This window comes from Equus asinus, chromosome 4 (genome assembly GCF_041296235.1).
Source record: "Equus asinus isolate D_3611 breed Donkey chromosome 4, EquAss-T2T_v2, whole genome shotgun sequence".
Taxonomy (NCBI): domain Eukaryota; kingdom Metazoa; phylum Chordata; class Mammalia; order Perissodactyla; family Equidae; genus Equus; species Equus asinus.
The window spans coordinates 43,901,139-43,919,031 of NC_091793.1; the positions used below are offsets into that span (position 1 = coordinate 43,901,139).

General features: G+C 39.6%; 1 protein-coding gene and 1 long non-coding RNA gene across 8 annotated transcripts in view; one reads left to right on the forward strand and one right to left on the reverse strand.

The window, feature by feature from the left end:
- Positions 1-17,893, forward strand: part of LOC139045059 (uncharacterized) — a 50,689-nt gene that overhangs the window by 26,925 nt on the left and 5,871 nt on the right. The window contains exon 3 of the long non-coding RNA XR_011502674.1: positions 1,014-10,662. This is a non-coding gene — a long non-coding RNA (uncharacterized lncRNA). The remainder of the gene's footprint in view (positions 1-1,013; positions 10,663-17,893) is intronic.
- SLC41A2 (solute carrier family 41 member 2) overlaps positions 9,957-17,893 on the reverse strand; it is a 121,778-nt gene continuing 113,841 nt past the window's right edge. For 5 of the 7 annotated variants that reach the window (XM_044746345.2, XM_044746342.2, XM_070507184.1 and 2 more), the window contains one exon: positions 9,957-10,142. In XM_044746345.2, the coding sequence (XP_044602280.1) occupies positions 9,957-10,142 (186 nt within the window). Of the gene's footprint in view, positions 10,143-10,196; positions 10,227-17,893 lie in introns of those variants that run through there. The other 2 variants (XR_011502673.1, XM_070507186.1) reach the window with 2 other exon arrangements.

The window sequence follows — 17,893 nt, forward strand, 5'->3', positions numbered from 1 at the left end:
AGGGCAAGTTTGTGCAGTGGGACAGGGCAGATTTGTAATAACCCCGGTGTGAAGAGTTCTGTGCCAGCCCCCTGGAGCTCAGGGTCGCCTGGAAGAGGGACCAGAAGGGCAGTCTGTGGGCGTCACCCAAACGTGAAAGCCTGTGTCCGTAGGACGTCATAAGCAGCCAGAGGGCGGACGAGAGGGAGGGAAACGGCCCCCTCTCCGAGGCTCGCATTTATTCACTATGTCTTCTTACTGATACCCCAGTGTCATTAAGTACCGACATGTTCCATTTCCACAGAATATCTTTCCTCACCTGCAAGAATAACAAGGAAGGTCACATTTTTAAAAAACATTAGGTGATCGTGACTAAACAGAACAAAAGCAATCTTCTATTTAAAGAGGCTGTGCAATGGTTACACGCCAATTAGAGCTGGGGATCTATTGTCTGGAAAAGTAATAAAGTAATTCAAAAAGTAAACCTAAAAGTAACGTGTTCATTGTTGGAAATGTGGACAATACAGAAGAGTTCAACAAAGAAAAAGTCTGTCATGACATCATCCAGAGGGAAAAAAATTTAAATATGTTGATGATTTTAAAAATTACACTTGTTCCGTATACTGTTAGTACACAGTGCTTTTCATACATTGTCATGAATGTTTTTCTACATCATCAAAGAATTTTAAAATATGAATTCACTGGCTGTATAAGATTATATATGTACTATATTTAACTTTTTTTGAACTTTCAGCCTGTTTTCAAGTGAAAAATTTCAAGCTGAAAATTGCTGCAATGTATATTCTGATTATTAGAACAGATTTCAAGAAGTGGGGTCAGTAGGTCAAAGAATATATTTTTCAAGTAAAAATTCTAAATTGTTTTTTGAATAAGTAATACATACACACGGTTCAAAAAGCAAAATGACCTGAAAAGTCCACACTGACAAGTCTCATTCCCATTGTTGCTCCTGTGCGCCTTATTGCTCCTTGTTCCCTATAGTAAGCTTTTCTTTCTTTCTTTTTTTGAGGAAGGTTAGCCCTGAGCTAACTACTGCCAGTCCTCCTCTTTTTGCTGAGGAAGACTGGCCCTGAGCTAAGATCGTGCCCATCTTCCTCTACTTTCTATGTGGGATGCCTACCACAGCATGGCTTTTGCCAAGCGGTGCCATGTCTGTACCCAGGATCCGAACCGGCGAACCCCGGGACGCCAAGAAGCGGAGTGTGCGAACTTAACCACTGCGCCACCGGGCTGGCCCCGGTAAGCTTTTCTTTTAATCCTATTATTTTTCCTTCCAGTCTTTCTTTCTCAATTGTGTATCCTTATTTCCCTCATTCTCACAAAAGAGAATATTTACATGTTGTTCCATGCCTTGCTTTTGTCACCTCATTGTGGATCTCCCTGTATCAGTTTGTAGAGATAGTTCTTGTTGCTTTTGTCTCTCATTGCATTATGTTCCACCTTGCAGATGTACCACAGTTTATTCCACGAGGACCCCAGTGTTGTTTTCTTATCTTCTGCTCTTACAAACAAAGCCGTAAGGAATAACCGTGAAGAATGTCAGTACATTTATGTTCGGGAATATCTGTAGTATAGATTCCAAAAAGTTGGATGTAGGGCGGCCCCTAGGGTGTGTAGGGCTCCAAGTTAATATCCTTTGCAGGACCCTTGTCCTCATAAGTGATTTGATTTTAAAGTGTTTACAAAATCCTTGGGCCCATGTGAGGTATAGGAATTTATCGATGAAGATTTAGTGTAATGAGTAGAAAAGAGGTACTTAGCATTTGTGGATTGTCCAATAAACGCAAACAAAGATTCTTCACAGTGTCCATGCGCCATCTTGTTGTGTTCTTTATTGTCAAATGTGCCATCCCTGGCTGACTTCTCCCACTGTTAAGATAGAAGGAGCAAAACTGTTATTACTTGCAATGCTCTGGCTCTTTGGAACCTATTTGTATTGAAACAGTATAGATTTTCTGGCCTCTGCAGTTCCCTAATACCATTTATTTCATGCTGTTTACAACATTACTCATGTTGCTACACCACCCATCTTGCCCCCAGTGACCGTTGGCTTCCAGTGGCTTTCTCAAAGGTCATCACTGTGCTGTGTTGATGGTAGCCACCCATGCTAGTCTTACTCAGAAGTAGGCAGGAACATGCGAACGATTGTTTGTTTTCTGACCGTGTTAAATTCACCATTTGGAATTTTATAGCGTCAATGTAGAACACCACATTTTCCAACCATGTCTTCTCTTGAACTTTTAGGCTGCGGTTACTGCATCTCTAGACGTGATTTCTTTCAGTGTTGACTGCACCCTGACAAAGATTCAAGCTTTAGTCAGGCTCCAGAACCTTCTTCTAGGTCCATGCGTGTACTTCCTTGTAAAATCTTATTTTAGCAAGAACCTTGCTAAATCAGTTTAACCAGAATCTCCCACCCTCGATATCTAATCACCCTCAATATCTGGTTAGGTTCCTCATCCTTCACCATCTCCCAGGCCATGACTGACCACCCTGGTCTGTCTTTAGTAAGAAATTCTAAGTCAGTTTAGCCAGAATCATCCTTACCTCTGACGTCTCCTCATGGTAATTTTCCATCCACCGATGCCCACCCTGCTGCTTGGCTATAAATTCCCACTTGCCCAAGATGGATTCGGAGTTGAGCCCCGTGTCTCTCTGCCACAGCAAAATTCCATTGCAGTGGTCCCTATACCTATCATCATGGTCCTGAGTAAAGTCCACCTTACCACCTTTAACAAGTGTCATTGAATATTTTTTTTCAACAACCCCTGCCTACCGCATACTGTCACCAGTGGGGAGGCTAGGCCAGGTCCCAGGAGCAGAGTGAGAAGAATGGTCCCATCCACATGATGAATGGCTGTTCCTTGTCCAGTGCAACTTAAGACTGACCTGGGAGAACATGCCATCACCCCATCAACTGAAGGCAGAAGAGGACATCAATTGGAAGGGTCAGTTGTGGAGCAGCGGTCTTGAAGACCTTCAGAGTAGAAAGGAGTGGCCACAGCCAGAGGGCTGCCTGACATGTGGCACAGAGCCTGCAGGAGGGTGTGGAGACCTTGCTGGGTGCAAGTGGCAAGGGGCGCACAGGGTAATGGATGCCTGTCACCACCCTGCCACACTCAGATGCTCTAGACCAGAATCAATGCCACAGTTAGAATGCTGACAAAAGAGATGTGAGGCTCAAGTCCAAGGGTCAGGCGTGGATGACACTGTCAGTGCTCAGAGGTCTGAATTTGTCCTGTGTCTGATGTGAGTCACCCCAAATCAACACGTCAGCACAATTCTGGCAACCCATTATCATTCTGGCCGGTGAGGATGATCAGATCACGTTGCCTTCCTGGAATTGAGGCTGGCTGCAGAATCCGGGGACTACTCCGTAGGCATGAGTCTGACTTCCTGGGGACATCTGGTTGATCCCACATGAGGAGTGCTCCCTGAAGGGGAGAAATAGGAACTGGGGCCCCCTGTCAGTGTGGCTAGTCCCAGGCATTGGATGGTAACTTACAAAACTGTGAGGTGGTTGCTTCTTGCAAATGGAGCCCATACAGGACCAGTTTCAGGTTGAGGCCGCTGCCCAGGTGGCACTGCTGGTCCTGGCTAGTCCCGGGTACCTGAGGGACACTTAGAAATGAAATTTGAGGAATCCACTCTAAAGCAGGGGTGGGTGAACTTTTGTGTGTGTAATGGGTCAGATAGCAATTTCTTTAAGCTTTGCTGGCTCTATTATTATATAGTCTCTTCCAGAGCTATGCACTTCCGCTGTTGTGGAGGAAAAGAGGACCGACAATATGTAAACAAATGGGCATGGTTGCGTTCTAATAAAACTTTATTTACAAAAACAAGCACTGAGCTGGACTTGGCCTGCTGGCCACAGTTTCCCAACCACTGCACGTGGCCCAGGGCCCAGGGCAGAGGCTTCCCTTGCCTGGGTCTAATGGTGCTAACGGGACTACAGGATCAAACGATAGGTGCGTCTGTGATTCTGGTAGATACGGTCAGACTCCCCTCTACAGAGCTTTCATTGTGGCAAATTTATCACTGACAACCAGCAATTTTGTCTGTTTTCCTACAGCCTTGCCAAGAGAATGCTTTATCTGATTTTGAATTTTTGCCAATTGAATAGGTGAAAAATGGTATCTCAGTGTGATTTTAATTAGCATGTCTTTTAGTTTGAGTGATATTGGGCACCTATTTGAATTTTTTATGAACCATCTGTCTTTGGCTATTTTACTATCGGGTTGTTGGTCTTTTTCTTCCTGATTTATAGAACTTCTTTATATATTAAGGAGATTAGCCCTTAATGTATATTCTGTAGTTGTTGGATAGTATAGTGGTCTATATGTGTCAATGAGGTCAAAGTGGTTGATAGTGTTGTTCAAATGCTTGAGATACGTCGTAATCATTCAAATGGAGTTTCCCAGCAGGCATTTCCCAGCAGGTGGGTGAGAGGCCTGGACTGGAGAAATAAATTTGGAAATAATCAGTATAGATGGCATTTAAAATAATGAGATGGGTGAGGTCACCTAGGGAGGAAAAGTAGATAGAGAAGGCGTAATAAAAACTAAGCTGTCAGGCATTCTAAAATTTAGAGATTGAGGACGAGCAACCAGCAAGACAGAGAAGGGGCTTCCAGTGATGTAGAAAAGGAAGCAAAAGGCAGACTTTTTGGGGGGCCATCCCTGTGGCCGAGTGGTTAAGTTCACATGCTCCGCTGCAGGCGGCCCAGTGTTTCGTCGGTTCGAATCCTGGGTACAGACATGGCACCGCTCATGGAACCACGCTGAGGCGGCATGCCACATACCACAACTAGAAAGACCCACAACTAAGAATATACAACTATGCACCAGGGGGCTTTTGGGAGAAAAAGGAAAAAAATAAAATCTTTAAAAAAAAGCCAGACTTTTTGAGAAGCCAAGTGAAGAAAGCATTTCAAATAATTTTTTTTTTGAGGAAGATTGGCCCTGAGCTAACATCTGTGCCCATCTTCCTCTACTTTATATGTGGGACACCTGCCACAGCATGGCTTGATGAGCAGTGCGTAGGTCCATGCCCAGCATCCGAACCGGTGAACCCTGGGCTGCCAAAGCTGAGCGTGCAAACTTAACTGCTGTGCCCCTGGGCAGCCCCTGTCACAGACTTTTTTTTTTGATGAAACATGTTTTTAATGAGCACCTTCTACTTTAAAACTAGTTGTCTATATGAACTCTATCATTTGGAACTTAGACCTGGAAAGGATGTTAGTTTTAATTTACTTGAAAATACCTCATATTTTCATTTTATAGTGAGTAAGGTTGAGTTCTACATCACGCTCACTCAAAATTTTGTTTCCTGTTTCCTAACATCATCAAACTTGTAGAACTCTCCAGTTCCTTCATGCTCTAATTGCATGGATGTTTTAACCTTCTCTCCCTGTACGCCCTTTACTTTCTCCCTTTTTGTCCTTTTGTTTTTATTGTGGTCATAATAGCTTATAACATAGGGAGATTTCAGTTGTACATCATTGTTTGTCATACACCATGTAAGTATGCCCCTTCACCCCCTGTGCCCACCCTTCACCCCCTTCCCCGGTAACCACTAATTTATTCTCTTTGTCTGTAAGTTTATATCACATATATGAGTGAAATCATATGGTGTTTTCCTTGCTGTCTGGCTTATTTTGCTTAACATGATGCCCTCAAGGTTCATCCATGTTGTTGCAAATGGGACGATTTTGTCTTTTTTACGGCTGAGTAGTATTCCATTGTATATATATATACCACATCTTCTTTATCCATTCATCTGTCAACGGGCACTTGGGTTGCTTCCACGTCTTGGCTATCGTGAATAATGCTGCAATGAACATAGGGGTGCCTAAGCCTCTTTGAATTGTTGATTTCCAGTTCTTTGGGTAAATACCCAGTAGTGAGATAGCTGGGTCATATGATATTTCTATTTTTAATTTTTTGAGAAATCTCCATACTGTTTTCCATAGTGGCTACACCAGTGTGTATTCCCACCAGCAGTGTATGAAGGTTTCCTTTTCTCCACAATCTCTCCAACATTTGTTGTTTTTTGTCTTGGTGATTATAGCCATTCTAATGGGTGTAAGGTGGTATCTAAGTGTAGTTTTGATTTGCATTTCCCTGATGATTAGTGATGTTGAGCATCTTTTCATGTGCCCATTGGCCATCTGTATATCTTCTTTGGAAAAATGTCTGTTCATATCTTCTGCCCACTTTTTGATTGAGTTATTTGTTTTTTTCTAGGTCATTTGTGTGAGCTCTTTATATATTATGGAGATTAACCCCTTATCAGATATAGGATTTGCACATATTCCCTGTCACATACTTTTAAAGACTGAAAGAGATGAGAAATCTTACTGAGGACTCATCACTCGATTTGGTAACATGGAGGCTGCTGGTGACCTTGACAAGTGTACTTCAGTGGAGTGGTGGGACAAAAGCCTGGTCTCCCAGAGGGTGAAGTGATTCAAGAAGTACAGTAGGCTGCTGGCCAGTGAAGGGTTAACTCGATGTCTGAGATCAGAAGTTTAAAGATCTGTCTGAGCAGTCATGTGTTTTTCATGAGCCGTGTTTAGCTGCCCAAGTGCAGACAAAGCATAGTGAGAGCTGCGTTTAACCAGAGCTGTCCAGTAAGCAGGAAGGAGGCAGTTGAGGATGTATGGACTGATGGGGCCAGGAATGTAAGCTGAAAAACGAGGAGAGTCCTCAACAGTGAAAGAGTGGCACAGCAATGGATTGGAGGTCTAGGTAGGTCAAAGCCCAGTTTATTATTCTCATAAACACAACATATATACACAGATCACCCCAGTCTCCTTTGGGTGAGTTCCACACTGCCTCCATGTTCATCTAGTTTATCAAGAAGTACAACAAAACTGGGTAGATATTTCTTAAATTTTATTCTTGAGTTTACAACAATTCAAAGATGGCAGATGCCCATTATAAATGGGTATACCAGGCCATACATACATTATAAGGCAAGGAAGCCCAATGACTGAAAGACTTTTTAAAATGTACTTCATTTGGCTACATCATTGATAGTCTATAGTGTGGAATTTCTGATGTCTCCCAGAAGATACATTACCATAAGGTTCCATTTTATCAAGTTCGAAGAAACTTTATTTTTTAAAGAAAAAAATGGTTGGTAGGCAAGAATGAAAAATATGTTTTTAAAAAGATTATCTGTGTATAAACAAAGTATCTGATAAATTAATGAAAGGAAGCAGTTTGGAGAGCAGGAGTTTATGTTGTAAAAAAATAAATACTTTGAATTTACATTATATAAGACTGATAATAAATGATTTTTGTGGCTAAATAAGAGAAGTCGTCTTATCGATTGCATACGTATGAAAGGCTTTCAAAAAACGAGCAAACATTTTTTTAAAGGAATCTAAATCCCTTTTATAAATTAATTCAGCTAATCAGTAACTGACTTTTCCATGTCTTTATTTTTTTTCCTATTACATGCCTTTTAGACTTTTTGTTGCTGTAACCAAGATTGGGTAGCAAAAGAGAAAGGAGACAGAACTCGTCAGCCATCCGGGTTATTTATCAGCATCTGTGGAAATGGCTAGATCTGGGAAAGGCGGTGGCAATTAAATGTTCTATGAAATAAGGCATTGCTGTTATTTATTCTAAAGTTTTCATTTATCTGTGTTGTCCTCAGTGTTAGGAACACTAATAATTGAGAGTTGGCTATACTTATCATCAAGATGCATTAGATGGAGCTTTCCCTGTCTGAAATCTAAAAGACATAGCAATACGCTATTGGACTTAGGGAATCCTGTTTCTCTGGTTGATTTCCTCTCAATTAGTCAGGTACTCTCGGTACATTTGGAGGGTCATAGAAAGAGTACTGCCTTAAATGTTCGGGGACCTGGACTTTAGTCACAATTTGGTCACTTTGCAGCTGTGCAACTTTAAAAATGTAACTTCTCTGAGTTTCAGTTTCTTCTGCTGTAACAGAGAGATGGGCATATCTACCTGACTCTTCACAGGTACTGCTATGACTGCTAAATAATAGTGTGTGTTTGAATGTGCTTTAGAACATGTAATGCACTAGACTAAACTTGTTGGTAAATGCCTTAAAAAATGTGATTTGCTGTGCGCTTTTTTATGTTAAAAAAATCAAAATAGAAATCACTGAAAAATATAAGTGAATCATACAGCCCAAACGTAAACAAGTAATTTACAAACACTTTACAGTAAAATCAAAGAAGTTATTTATGAATTTTTTTAAATAAAAAATCTTTGCAGCTAAATATTCATCAACTTAATCATTCTTTCTTTTATAAGAATGTTCACTATGTGACACTATAACTCTCCAAAGGAGAAATTCTATAATTAGTTCAGTTCTCTGCCTTAGAAACTTCATTATAAGGCAGGAGAATGGAATAATTAAAGTTTTAAAATAAGCAAAAATATATAACTCTAAACCAGTCTCTTTATTTTAAAGAGCTTACTAGGAACACCTCCCCAATATATTTATAAACAATCTTCTATTTATATAAGGTTAACACTAACTCACAACTTTAACCATGATGATCAAAGTTGATGTGGATTTTTCTTCCCTTATCAGTTAAATTATTAAATATCTGACAGTCTTGAGAGATTCCACTGCATTTTAAAAATGAACTACATGTGATATAAAAATGCTTACCTATTGAATAATTAAGGTGTTGGTCAAGTGTTTGGAATATAGATCAGAGTTTTAGAAAAATATTTGAGAAACACAGTAGTGTATATGACAGAGTCCCATGTAGAAATAAGCCTGTGCAAACAGATGATAAGTACAGGCATGAACAATAATTGAATCCACCAGCTTCTCTTTTAAAATGGTGAGCCTAAAAGTTTCAACAGACTTCTTCAGAAGAGCAAATGAGTCACTCACTCATTCTAAATCCTATAATATCTTGGTTATATTAAATGGTATATATTTTTTAATAAGGAGAAACTATTAACTATAATGTAGGTAACAAATACCAAATTCGGGTAAGTAGTAAAATTTTTAGACCAAATGACAAAATCATATCAATAAAATGTGTTTAAGAATAACTATATAATGCTAATATTCCAATAGTACTATGAGCTTTGCTATCAACAATCCAAGATTAAGTTCTCAAAAGCTTCTCTCTCTGTCTCTGTCTCTCAAACACACACACACACACACAATTTCTCACACTATCTTATCTCTGCAAATGCAGCTCAGATTTCTTCTGTTTTTGACTGTTAGGTCCTCTGAGAAAGATCAGCATTCTTTCAACAAATCAATGATCAAAAATGGCCCACTGGTTCCATTAAAGATCTTTCAAAGTCATTCTGCGTTTAAAGGGTAGCCTGCCAAGAACTTGCAGAGTTGAAATTAAATTAGCATGGGCATGTGGGAAAAGCAGGTAAAAGTGAGTTTATCTTATGCTCAGCAGAATGTATTTAGGTCAGGTTAGGAGGAAGTAATTGGTAAATTTATCCTCAGCTAGCAGAGAGGTGGGCATAGTCAAAGCTATTAAAAGCTTGGTTGGGCCCCTTTCATTTTGTAGTATGCTTTGCAGTACAACACATCTGTGAGACAAGAAAGGCTAAACTACAACACTGTTTCCTCTAAACCTAGCATTATAAGTTAAACAATAGTAAAGTACATTTATGCTACACCTGTGGTTTTAAAATTATTCATTGTAAACATCCTATATTCTTTCCTATGTAGTTAATTTCAGAGCTTGAGCTTATATCTATATCTATGTCAAATTATTATTTATTCTATGAAAAGCAGCACAAATACTGTTCATTCTGGTTTCAACACAAATTCCTTAAAAAAATGTTAAGGCCATTTAATTGAATCAGGGCCAACTGAAGATTACCCTGGCAGAAGTCACACTACTGATTAAGATTTTTGAAAAAGAGCCGGAAGTGGTTGTCTTGTGTTTTCCTCCTGGGCAACTTGAGAGAAGTTTGTAGGATTGATTAGTCTCCAACATCTCCATCTCGATCTCCAATAAGCCAAAGAAAATGAAAACTTAAGGCCAGCAGAGCTGTCCCCAGCAGATCGCCCAGAGCTGTCAGATAGGGGATGGAGAAGCTATCCGGGTCCTTCCCTCTCCTCCAGAAGTGATGGACCATCCAGTCAGCAATCCACAGCAAGGTGAACACCTAGGAGAGAACACCAGGGCTTACTCCTGTCGCCGGGACACTCCTGGTCTGGTAAACACGGCCATGAGCCTAAACCATTGCTTTCTGAAAGGAACAGCATGCATCTAAGTCAAGAACCATGCTCGAAAAGAAGAAATATTTAACTGATAGAAACATTTTCTTCCCACAAGAAAAAATTGCATGTATCTCTGCAATAAAACTTTTCTTCAACTTTTCACGCATATCTTCTCATTTTCTTCTAGCCTCCCAATAACCACAATAATCCTTATACTTAATAGTATTGTACAGTTGCCAAACCACTGTTATGTTTCACCTTCTTTCTGTATGATAAACCTGTGAAGGAGGAAGAAGATATCTGAAGGAAATAAAAAGTAAAATAAGGAATTATTTAACATTCTTCTACCGCAGGTATATTGAGTGAAATAAAGATGGAGAACTGACCATTTATTTACTAATTATGAGGCCATTGGTGGCTCGTCAAGGAAAACTTCAGTGCAATGGTGAGAACAATAACCAGAAGGTAAGTGTATTGAAGAATGACTTGTCGGTATAGCTGTAGACATAGACAGAGAGTTAAAATATTTTAAAGAGCCTTTTAAAATGGCAAGCTTCTTACTATTCTGAGCCTCAATTTCCTTATTTGAAGAAAACAAACCCACAAAGGCCTCACGTCTGCTATACTTACTTTGAGGCAGTTAATAAGAGCCTTGGTTTAGGGGGATGGAGAGACAGGTAAGAGGGCAGCACGACCTCAGGATCTATTAATAAAAGCATAACATGCAGACCGATAGAGAGTCAGCCCGCTGGACATGAAGGGGTCAGGCCACATCTGTGCAGTGTGTTAGGAACTTGTTCACCCTGCGTCCTCAGTGCGAGCCAAGGGACGGGCTTACAAAGCAGACACTTGATGGATATCTGACTAGATGCACGCGAATCAGCTGGAGACAACGTCACTCGAGAGACTCCTTAAGAACAAGAACCGTTCGTCCTGGGCACGGATGGGGGACGTAAACTGATGAAGGCTACTGCGTCAGGAGACGCTAGTTTATCACAACTTCAGAGGGAGAGTTTCAGGCTAAAGGATCAAAGTTCCCCAAAGAGCTTTTTAAAAAACAATTTGGGGGGTCTATAAATGGGACAAGTTATGTAGTAAACTCTGTATTACTGGAGTATATGGCGGTTCAATGAAGAAATTTGCCAAGTGAGTGAGTAATGTGTGCAGGAGAAGCAAGAGAATAAGGATAGGCAATTTCTCTGGGATTGGCAGGAAATGTAAATAAATAAATCTCTATTATATATGTATTATAATATATATTTATATATTAACAATACATTTATATAAATACATTTATATAATACATTTCTTACATATGTGATATATATAAACTACTAATTCCCTGGACAGCATCTGCGCTCACTGGGAGATTCGTCTGGAACAAGGGTTGGCAAACTACAGCCCGTGGGTCAGATTCAACCTGCTGCCTGTTTTTTGTACATATTTTCTTGGACACAACTCTACCCACTTGTTGACTTACTGTCTATTTATCTATTATTTACTCCTCACAACCTTCTCATGGAGGAGGTACCATTATTATCCCTGATGTTCATATGGAGAAATGGAGTCAGAGAGGTTAAGGAACCTGTTTTGGTGCTTTGATGACAGGACTATGTAGTTGTGACAGAGACCATATAGTCCACAAAACCTTAGCTATTTACTATCTGGCCTTTTACAGAAAAACGTGTGCCAACCCCTACTCAGGAGACAAATGCTTACTCATATAGAAAGAAAGAAAATGGCATCCTTACCTCATACCCCAAAACAAATTCCAGGTAAAGAGTCAAGTATAAAAAACAATACTTAAAACTTTTTTTTTGGTGATAACGATTGGCCCTGAGCTAACATCCATTGCCAATCCTCCTCTTTTTGCTTGAGGAAGATTGGCCCTGAGCTAACATCTGTGCCAATCTTCCTCCATTTTGTATGTGGGACACTGCCACAGCATGGTTTTATGAGTGGTGTAGGTCTGCTCCCAGGATCCAAACCAGTGAACCTAGGCCACCGAAGCAGAGCGCATCAAACTTAACTACCACGCCACCAGGCTGGCCCCTCGAAAAGTTTTATAAGAAAATGTAAGAAAATGTCTTTATGACCTTGATGTAGGGAATGATTTCATAAATAAAGTGCATAATATTTTAAAGGAACAGTTTATAACCTACATTAAATTAAAGATTCCTGTGATTCAATAAACACCATAAACTTAAAATCATGCCCCAGGGTTGGAAGAAAAATCTCTGCATTTCATATAACTGACAAAGAATTAGTATTCAGAATATTTAGAGAGACTATCCAGAGAACTCCTACGGTTCATAAGAAAAATAAAGAATCCAATAGAATAGAAAAGGAAAAGATGCTCATATGAAAAGATGCTCAACCTGAGTAATAATATGGGAATTCAAATTACAACCACATTAAACTCCATTTCATACCCATCTGACTGGCAAAAATCAACTTTTACACGATAATAATAGCAAATATTGTTGTTGAAATGGCCTGTGATGGGGCCGCGCAGCGTACAAAGGGGTTCACGTGTATGAACTCACATGTATAATTCTTAAACATCTCTGTAACATGCCATGGATTATTACTATCCCTTTGACATCTGAGGAAACCAAGGCTTATGTAGAGTATAAGAAACCCGCCCAAGATCACACAGCTCATAGGTGGAGTCAGGCTCAAACTCATATAGTCTAATACTCAAGCCCAACTTCTTCTCCACCTGTAGAGTACAATGTTTGGTAAAAAGAACTCTGCATCGGCAACAGGGCTGTGAGCCGGCACAACTACTCTGGAGACCAATTTGGCAATAGGTATCAAATTTGAGTCGTGCATCTTAATTCAACAATCTCACATGAACAATGATTCTTTTCCTTCCATAACACGGATAAAAGGATAAAACTGCTCATGGCTGCAGGAGGCTGGCCTAGGGGCTCGACTGACCCCAGGTCCCATGTGGCTACCCCAGGGACTGAGAGGACCAATATCTTGGTCTACCTGTGCAAGCTCTGCAGGGAAACTGCCTACTAAGTGCCTACACTGCCTACACATGCCTACTAAGAGAAATGCTCAAGAATATTCCTTGCACTGTTGTTGTAAAAGTCAAACATTGGAAGTAATCTAAAATGTCTATTAACAGAAAATGGCTGCTTTAACTCTTAGGTCATACACTGAACACTATATAGAAGCTAAATGAATGAAAAAGAGCTCCATGAACCCATAAGAATATGCCTCAAAAGCATAAGTTTGAATGAAAACAGCAGTAGAAGACTATGTAAAGCATATGATTCTACTAAGGTTTGTAAAAATGAAAAGCAATACAATATGTTACTTATAGATTCATACATCTGTAGCAATAGTATAAAAACACGCATGGCAATGAAACACACCAATTTAGAACACTGATAACTGCTAAGGAGGGAATGAAATGGGACCAGGAAGGGATACACAGGAGGCATCAACCATTTATAAGGTGCATTTTTACTGATCATTTTGAAATAGTTGCTTAAATAATTTAAGGGTTGATAAAGCTGGGTGGTAAATACATGATTATGTTATTTCCTGTAACTTCCTGTACATTTGTATTTCGTAATAAAAAAAAAGTGTAAGCAGCGGGGGAAGTGCTAACTCAGTGACCAGGGCTGCCCAAGCTACAACTTAGAACACTTGCCCAGAGGGATGCCCAAGAGAGGAAGTCAGTATGCCCTGTAGGGTCCATGAAAGGTTTGGACTTGTAAGTACCAATGGATGCTGAGGCTAACACCAAAGGATTATTTAAATGTCTGTATATGGAGGGAGCAAATGTCTACATTCTTTCATCATTCTTGCAACTGTCCTCCCCAGGTAGGAAAATAGAGGGATGTTTCCTGGAGAAACTGAATGGGAAAGACACAGGACTCGAGGATACCAGGAAGCCTGAGGTATTAGCTGAGAATGAGGATGAACTGGAAGGCTGCATAGTTAACAGTGGGATTCCCTTAGACCTCTGTTTTGTTTCAAGAATAGTAACAGGCAGGAGTATAACCCCAGAGAGGAGATCAGATGACAGATTTGTGGGGTTCCCAGTTAAATGGCCAATGCCCCATCCTCCACTAGTGAAGTGGCCAGTCAACAGCCTTCTCCCACTTCCAAGCTGCTTAACCTCTCCACACCTCAGTCTCCTCCTGCAAATGCAGAAAATAATCCCCATGTCATGGAGATGACGACATGAGCATAAACAGTGCAGAATACTCAGAACAGTGCTTGACGCAAAGGAAGAACATAATAAATATTCACTATGATTAAAAAAAAAAACAGGTCATATATGAAGAAACAAGAATCTGACTTTTCCAACAGCAACACTTGGAGACAAGAGAGCAAAGCTTTCAAAATCTTGAGAGAAAAGGATTTCCAATCTATAATTGTGTGCCTGGTCAATTTATCAACCACATGTTGAGGGTAAACTAAGGGCATTTTAAGAGTGCGTGCCCTCAGAAAAGCTTTCTCCCTTGGTCTCTTTCTTTGAAACTTTCTTGAAAATGTGTTGATGTAAAATGAGGGAGAGAACCAAGAAAGAGAAAGAACTGGGATCCAGAAAATAGAAGAGCCAAACGGAGAGAGCAGCGAGGGAAGGTTCCAGGATGAGAGCTGTGCCGTGGACTGGAGAGTCAGGGTCCAGACACAGTGGGAGGACCGAGTGCTCTGGAACTGCGGTCTCCAGGACAAAGGCAAAGTATCGATATGATAGAGTTTTGGAGGCAAAAGCTAACTATAGGTGTATGACGGCACTTGGGAAAAAATTAAGGACAATTAAAACAATTAAGTTTTATAGAAAACTATGCAAGTGAAAAAATAGGGCAATTATTTCCAGAAAAAAATTAAAGAGAGATAAAAAGAAGTATAATCATGACTTGGCTCTGTGATAAATGATATTTACAGTCATAGAACATAAACAACACTTATTTATTAAATAAAAATTGAGCATTACTACATTAGGAGGATGGAAGATGGGGAAATAAGGCACGGGGTAAGATAGCTAAATCCGCATCCACCACCAAAAGTCTACAGATAATTTCTTAAATTGATAAAGCCAAATTAGCAATCCAAGTTCAATACAGAGATAAATAAGAAAGAGCTGGGGCCAACTTGTGGTGAGGTGGTTTAATTCATATGCTCCACTTCAGTGGCCTGGGGTTCACTGGTTCAGATCCCGGGTGCGGACCTACACATCACTCATCAAGCCATGCTGTGGCAGCATCCCACATACAAAATAGAGGAAGACTGCCACAGATGTTAGCTCAGTGAAAATCTTCCTCAAGCAAAAAGAGGAAGATTGGCAACAGGGCCAATCTTCCTCACCAAAAAAAAGAAAGAAAGAAAGAAAAAAACAATAGCCAGAGCAGTTCTGGAGGACTATTAGTATCTCATGTTTTACACACACATAAATATCTTTTTTAAAATATATATATAAAATATCTTTTTTCAGTATGTGACCAAGGAACGCACTATGAAATCAATTAATGTCATTGGTCTTTTAAAAGAATGAAATAGAATAAAATAGAATAGAATGGAATAGAATAGAAAGCATTAGCTTGTATAGCACACAGTAAGGATATATTATAAAACTTTTATTCAGCTATGAAATGACACATATTTATAGATAAATAAGATATATAAAAATGTGTGCATTAGTTTCAATATAAACATATTTCTTACCGAGGGCTTTCGTCAAAAACATTTGAAAGCTACTGATCTCACATGCCCATCTGATACGGTAGATCTAACACGGAAATCCCTGGATGGGATAAACCATGTCTTCTTTCTATCTGATCTTTTGGTTTCTAGCCAAATACTTATACCTGATAAGCTTGAAAAAGATGTTTGCTGTTGAAGGGACACCTCCCCCACCGAATAACTGTGCTTCTCTCAACAAGTGAAAAAACCTCTAAGTCTTAGTTTCTTCATCTCTAAAATGAGATTACCATTACCTGCCCCACGGGCTGAGTGCAGAAATTAAGTGAGATAATATTTGTAGAGGGTTAAGCAAATGTTTGGCAAATAGTAAGTACTAATAAATATTAGTGCCACCATCATTGTTCATCGATTATTATGCTGCCTCAGAATTTACGACCTTTATTTGAAACGTTATTGGAACAGAGGTGTGACCTTTCACCTCCCTGGGCCTTAGTGTGGGCTGCTTTAAAATGGATGCATTTGTGTCCTCAGTCTGCTCTGGCTCTAAAGTACAAAGAGGAGAAATTTGCTGTCATAAGCTACGTAGTGATTGCTCTCCTTACTTTTGCATCCCCCCCACATTCTTATTCCAGTAACTGGATTTATTTAAGTTCCCTTCCTATCCAATTTCTTTTTAAAGGTATTGTGACAACTTAAAGTTCAAACAGCTTTAAATTTATTTATTTTTTTTTGCTAGTTAACAAAGGATATCAGTGTTTCCTTGGAACACTGTGTATAATGAATTATTGAAATCACAACAAGTATCAGATACTTCTTAATGCAACATGCTTTATTTTAAAACCAAATGATTGTTTGTGAATGCATGCTTTTCAGTGGGAAAACACATCAAAAATCAAACCGAGGGTAGACTGTGTTTTCACGTCGTCTGTTTGTTTTTCATAAAATACGCATAACTTCTTTAAGTAAATATACCTTCCAAAAAAGGCAACTTTGTAGCCCCAGCTAATTATGCATGTCCCAGATGTATTGCTTGGAATTTAAATAAATATGTAAAGCACAAGAATATGTATTTGCTTTGGACGGTACTGATCCCCTCGGCTGGCTCCTCCTCAACAGTCCCATGCACCAGCGCCCCCTCAGTGCCCCAGCTGCCAGAAGTGGCCTTGTCGTGTATTGTGTGAAGAAACGTGATTTCTTTGGGAGAGAGATGCTTAGAAATATGATACAAACACCAGGAATAGCAAATTAGTACAGTTCTTCGGAACCCCTAACTTACAAAGGCTGAATTCATTTCCCCTAAGCCAGTTTCCAGACTGAAAAGGCTACTCATTAAAATCTAATATTTAAACATCTGCCAAGAAGAATTTAGGATTATCAGTCAACAGGAATTCAATCTGCTGATATTCAGATAAAAGCACCTTTTCTTTGGTCTGAATCATTTTTGTGAGGTAGCAGGTGGGGGAAGGTGGGAAATGAATGAAGCTCATTTTGAGAAGGAGCCCAGAATATTCGCCAAACTTCCCAAGGAATCGAAGGCACAAAAACGGTTAAGACCTTCTATCCAAAAGAAATTCTTAGAATGTCTTCCAGGAGACCATACGACAATGTTCATAGCCTTGATTTTTAACAGCAAAAAACTACAAACAACCTAAAAGTCCGTTAAAAGAAGAATGGATGAATGAATTTGGACTATTCATAGAATGAAATCCTTTATAACAGTAAAGCAGATGAACAACAGTTACACATGTGAATTAATCTCAAATACAATGCTGAGCAAGAGAAGAACGTCACTTGGACGCATATTCAATACAATTCCATTTTTATAAATTCCTCAAACATGCAAAACTAAAAAATATATTTTTATGTATCCAAGTATTTGCATTAAATCACAAGGCAAAGCAAAGACTTGTTAGCCATCCAATGCAGCATCAACAGTTTGCTGTGGGAGGAGGAAGGAGCACACAGGCGGCTTTTAAAGGTATAGGGTACTAGGGTATCAGTAGTGTTATGTTTTTTAAACTGA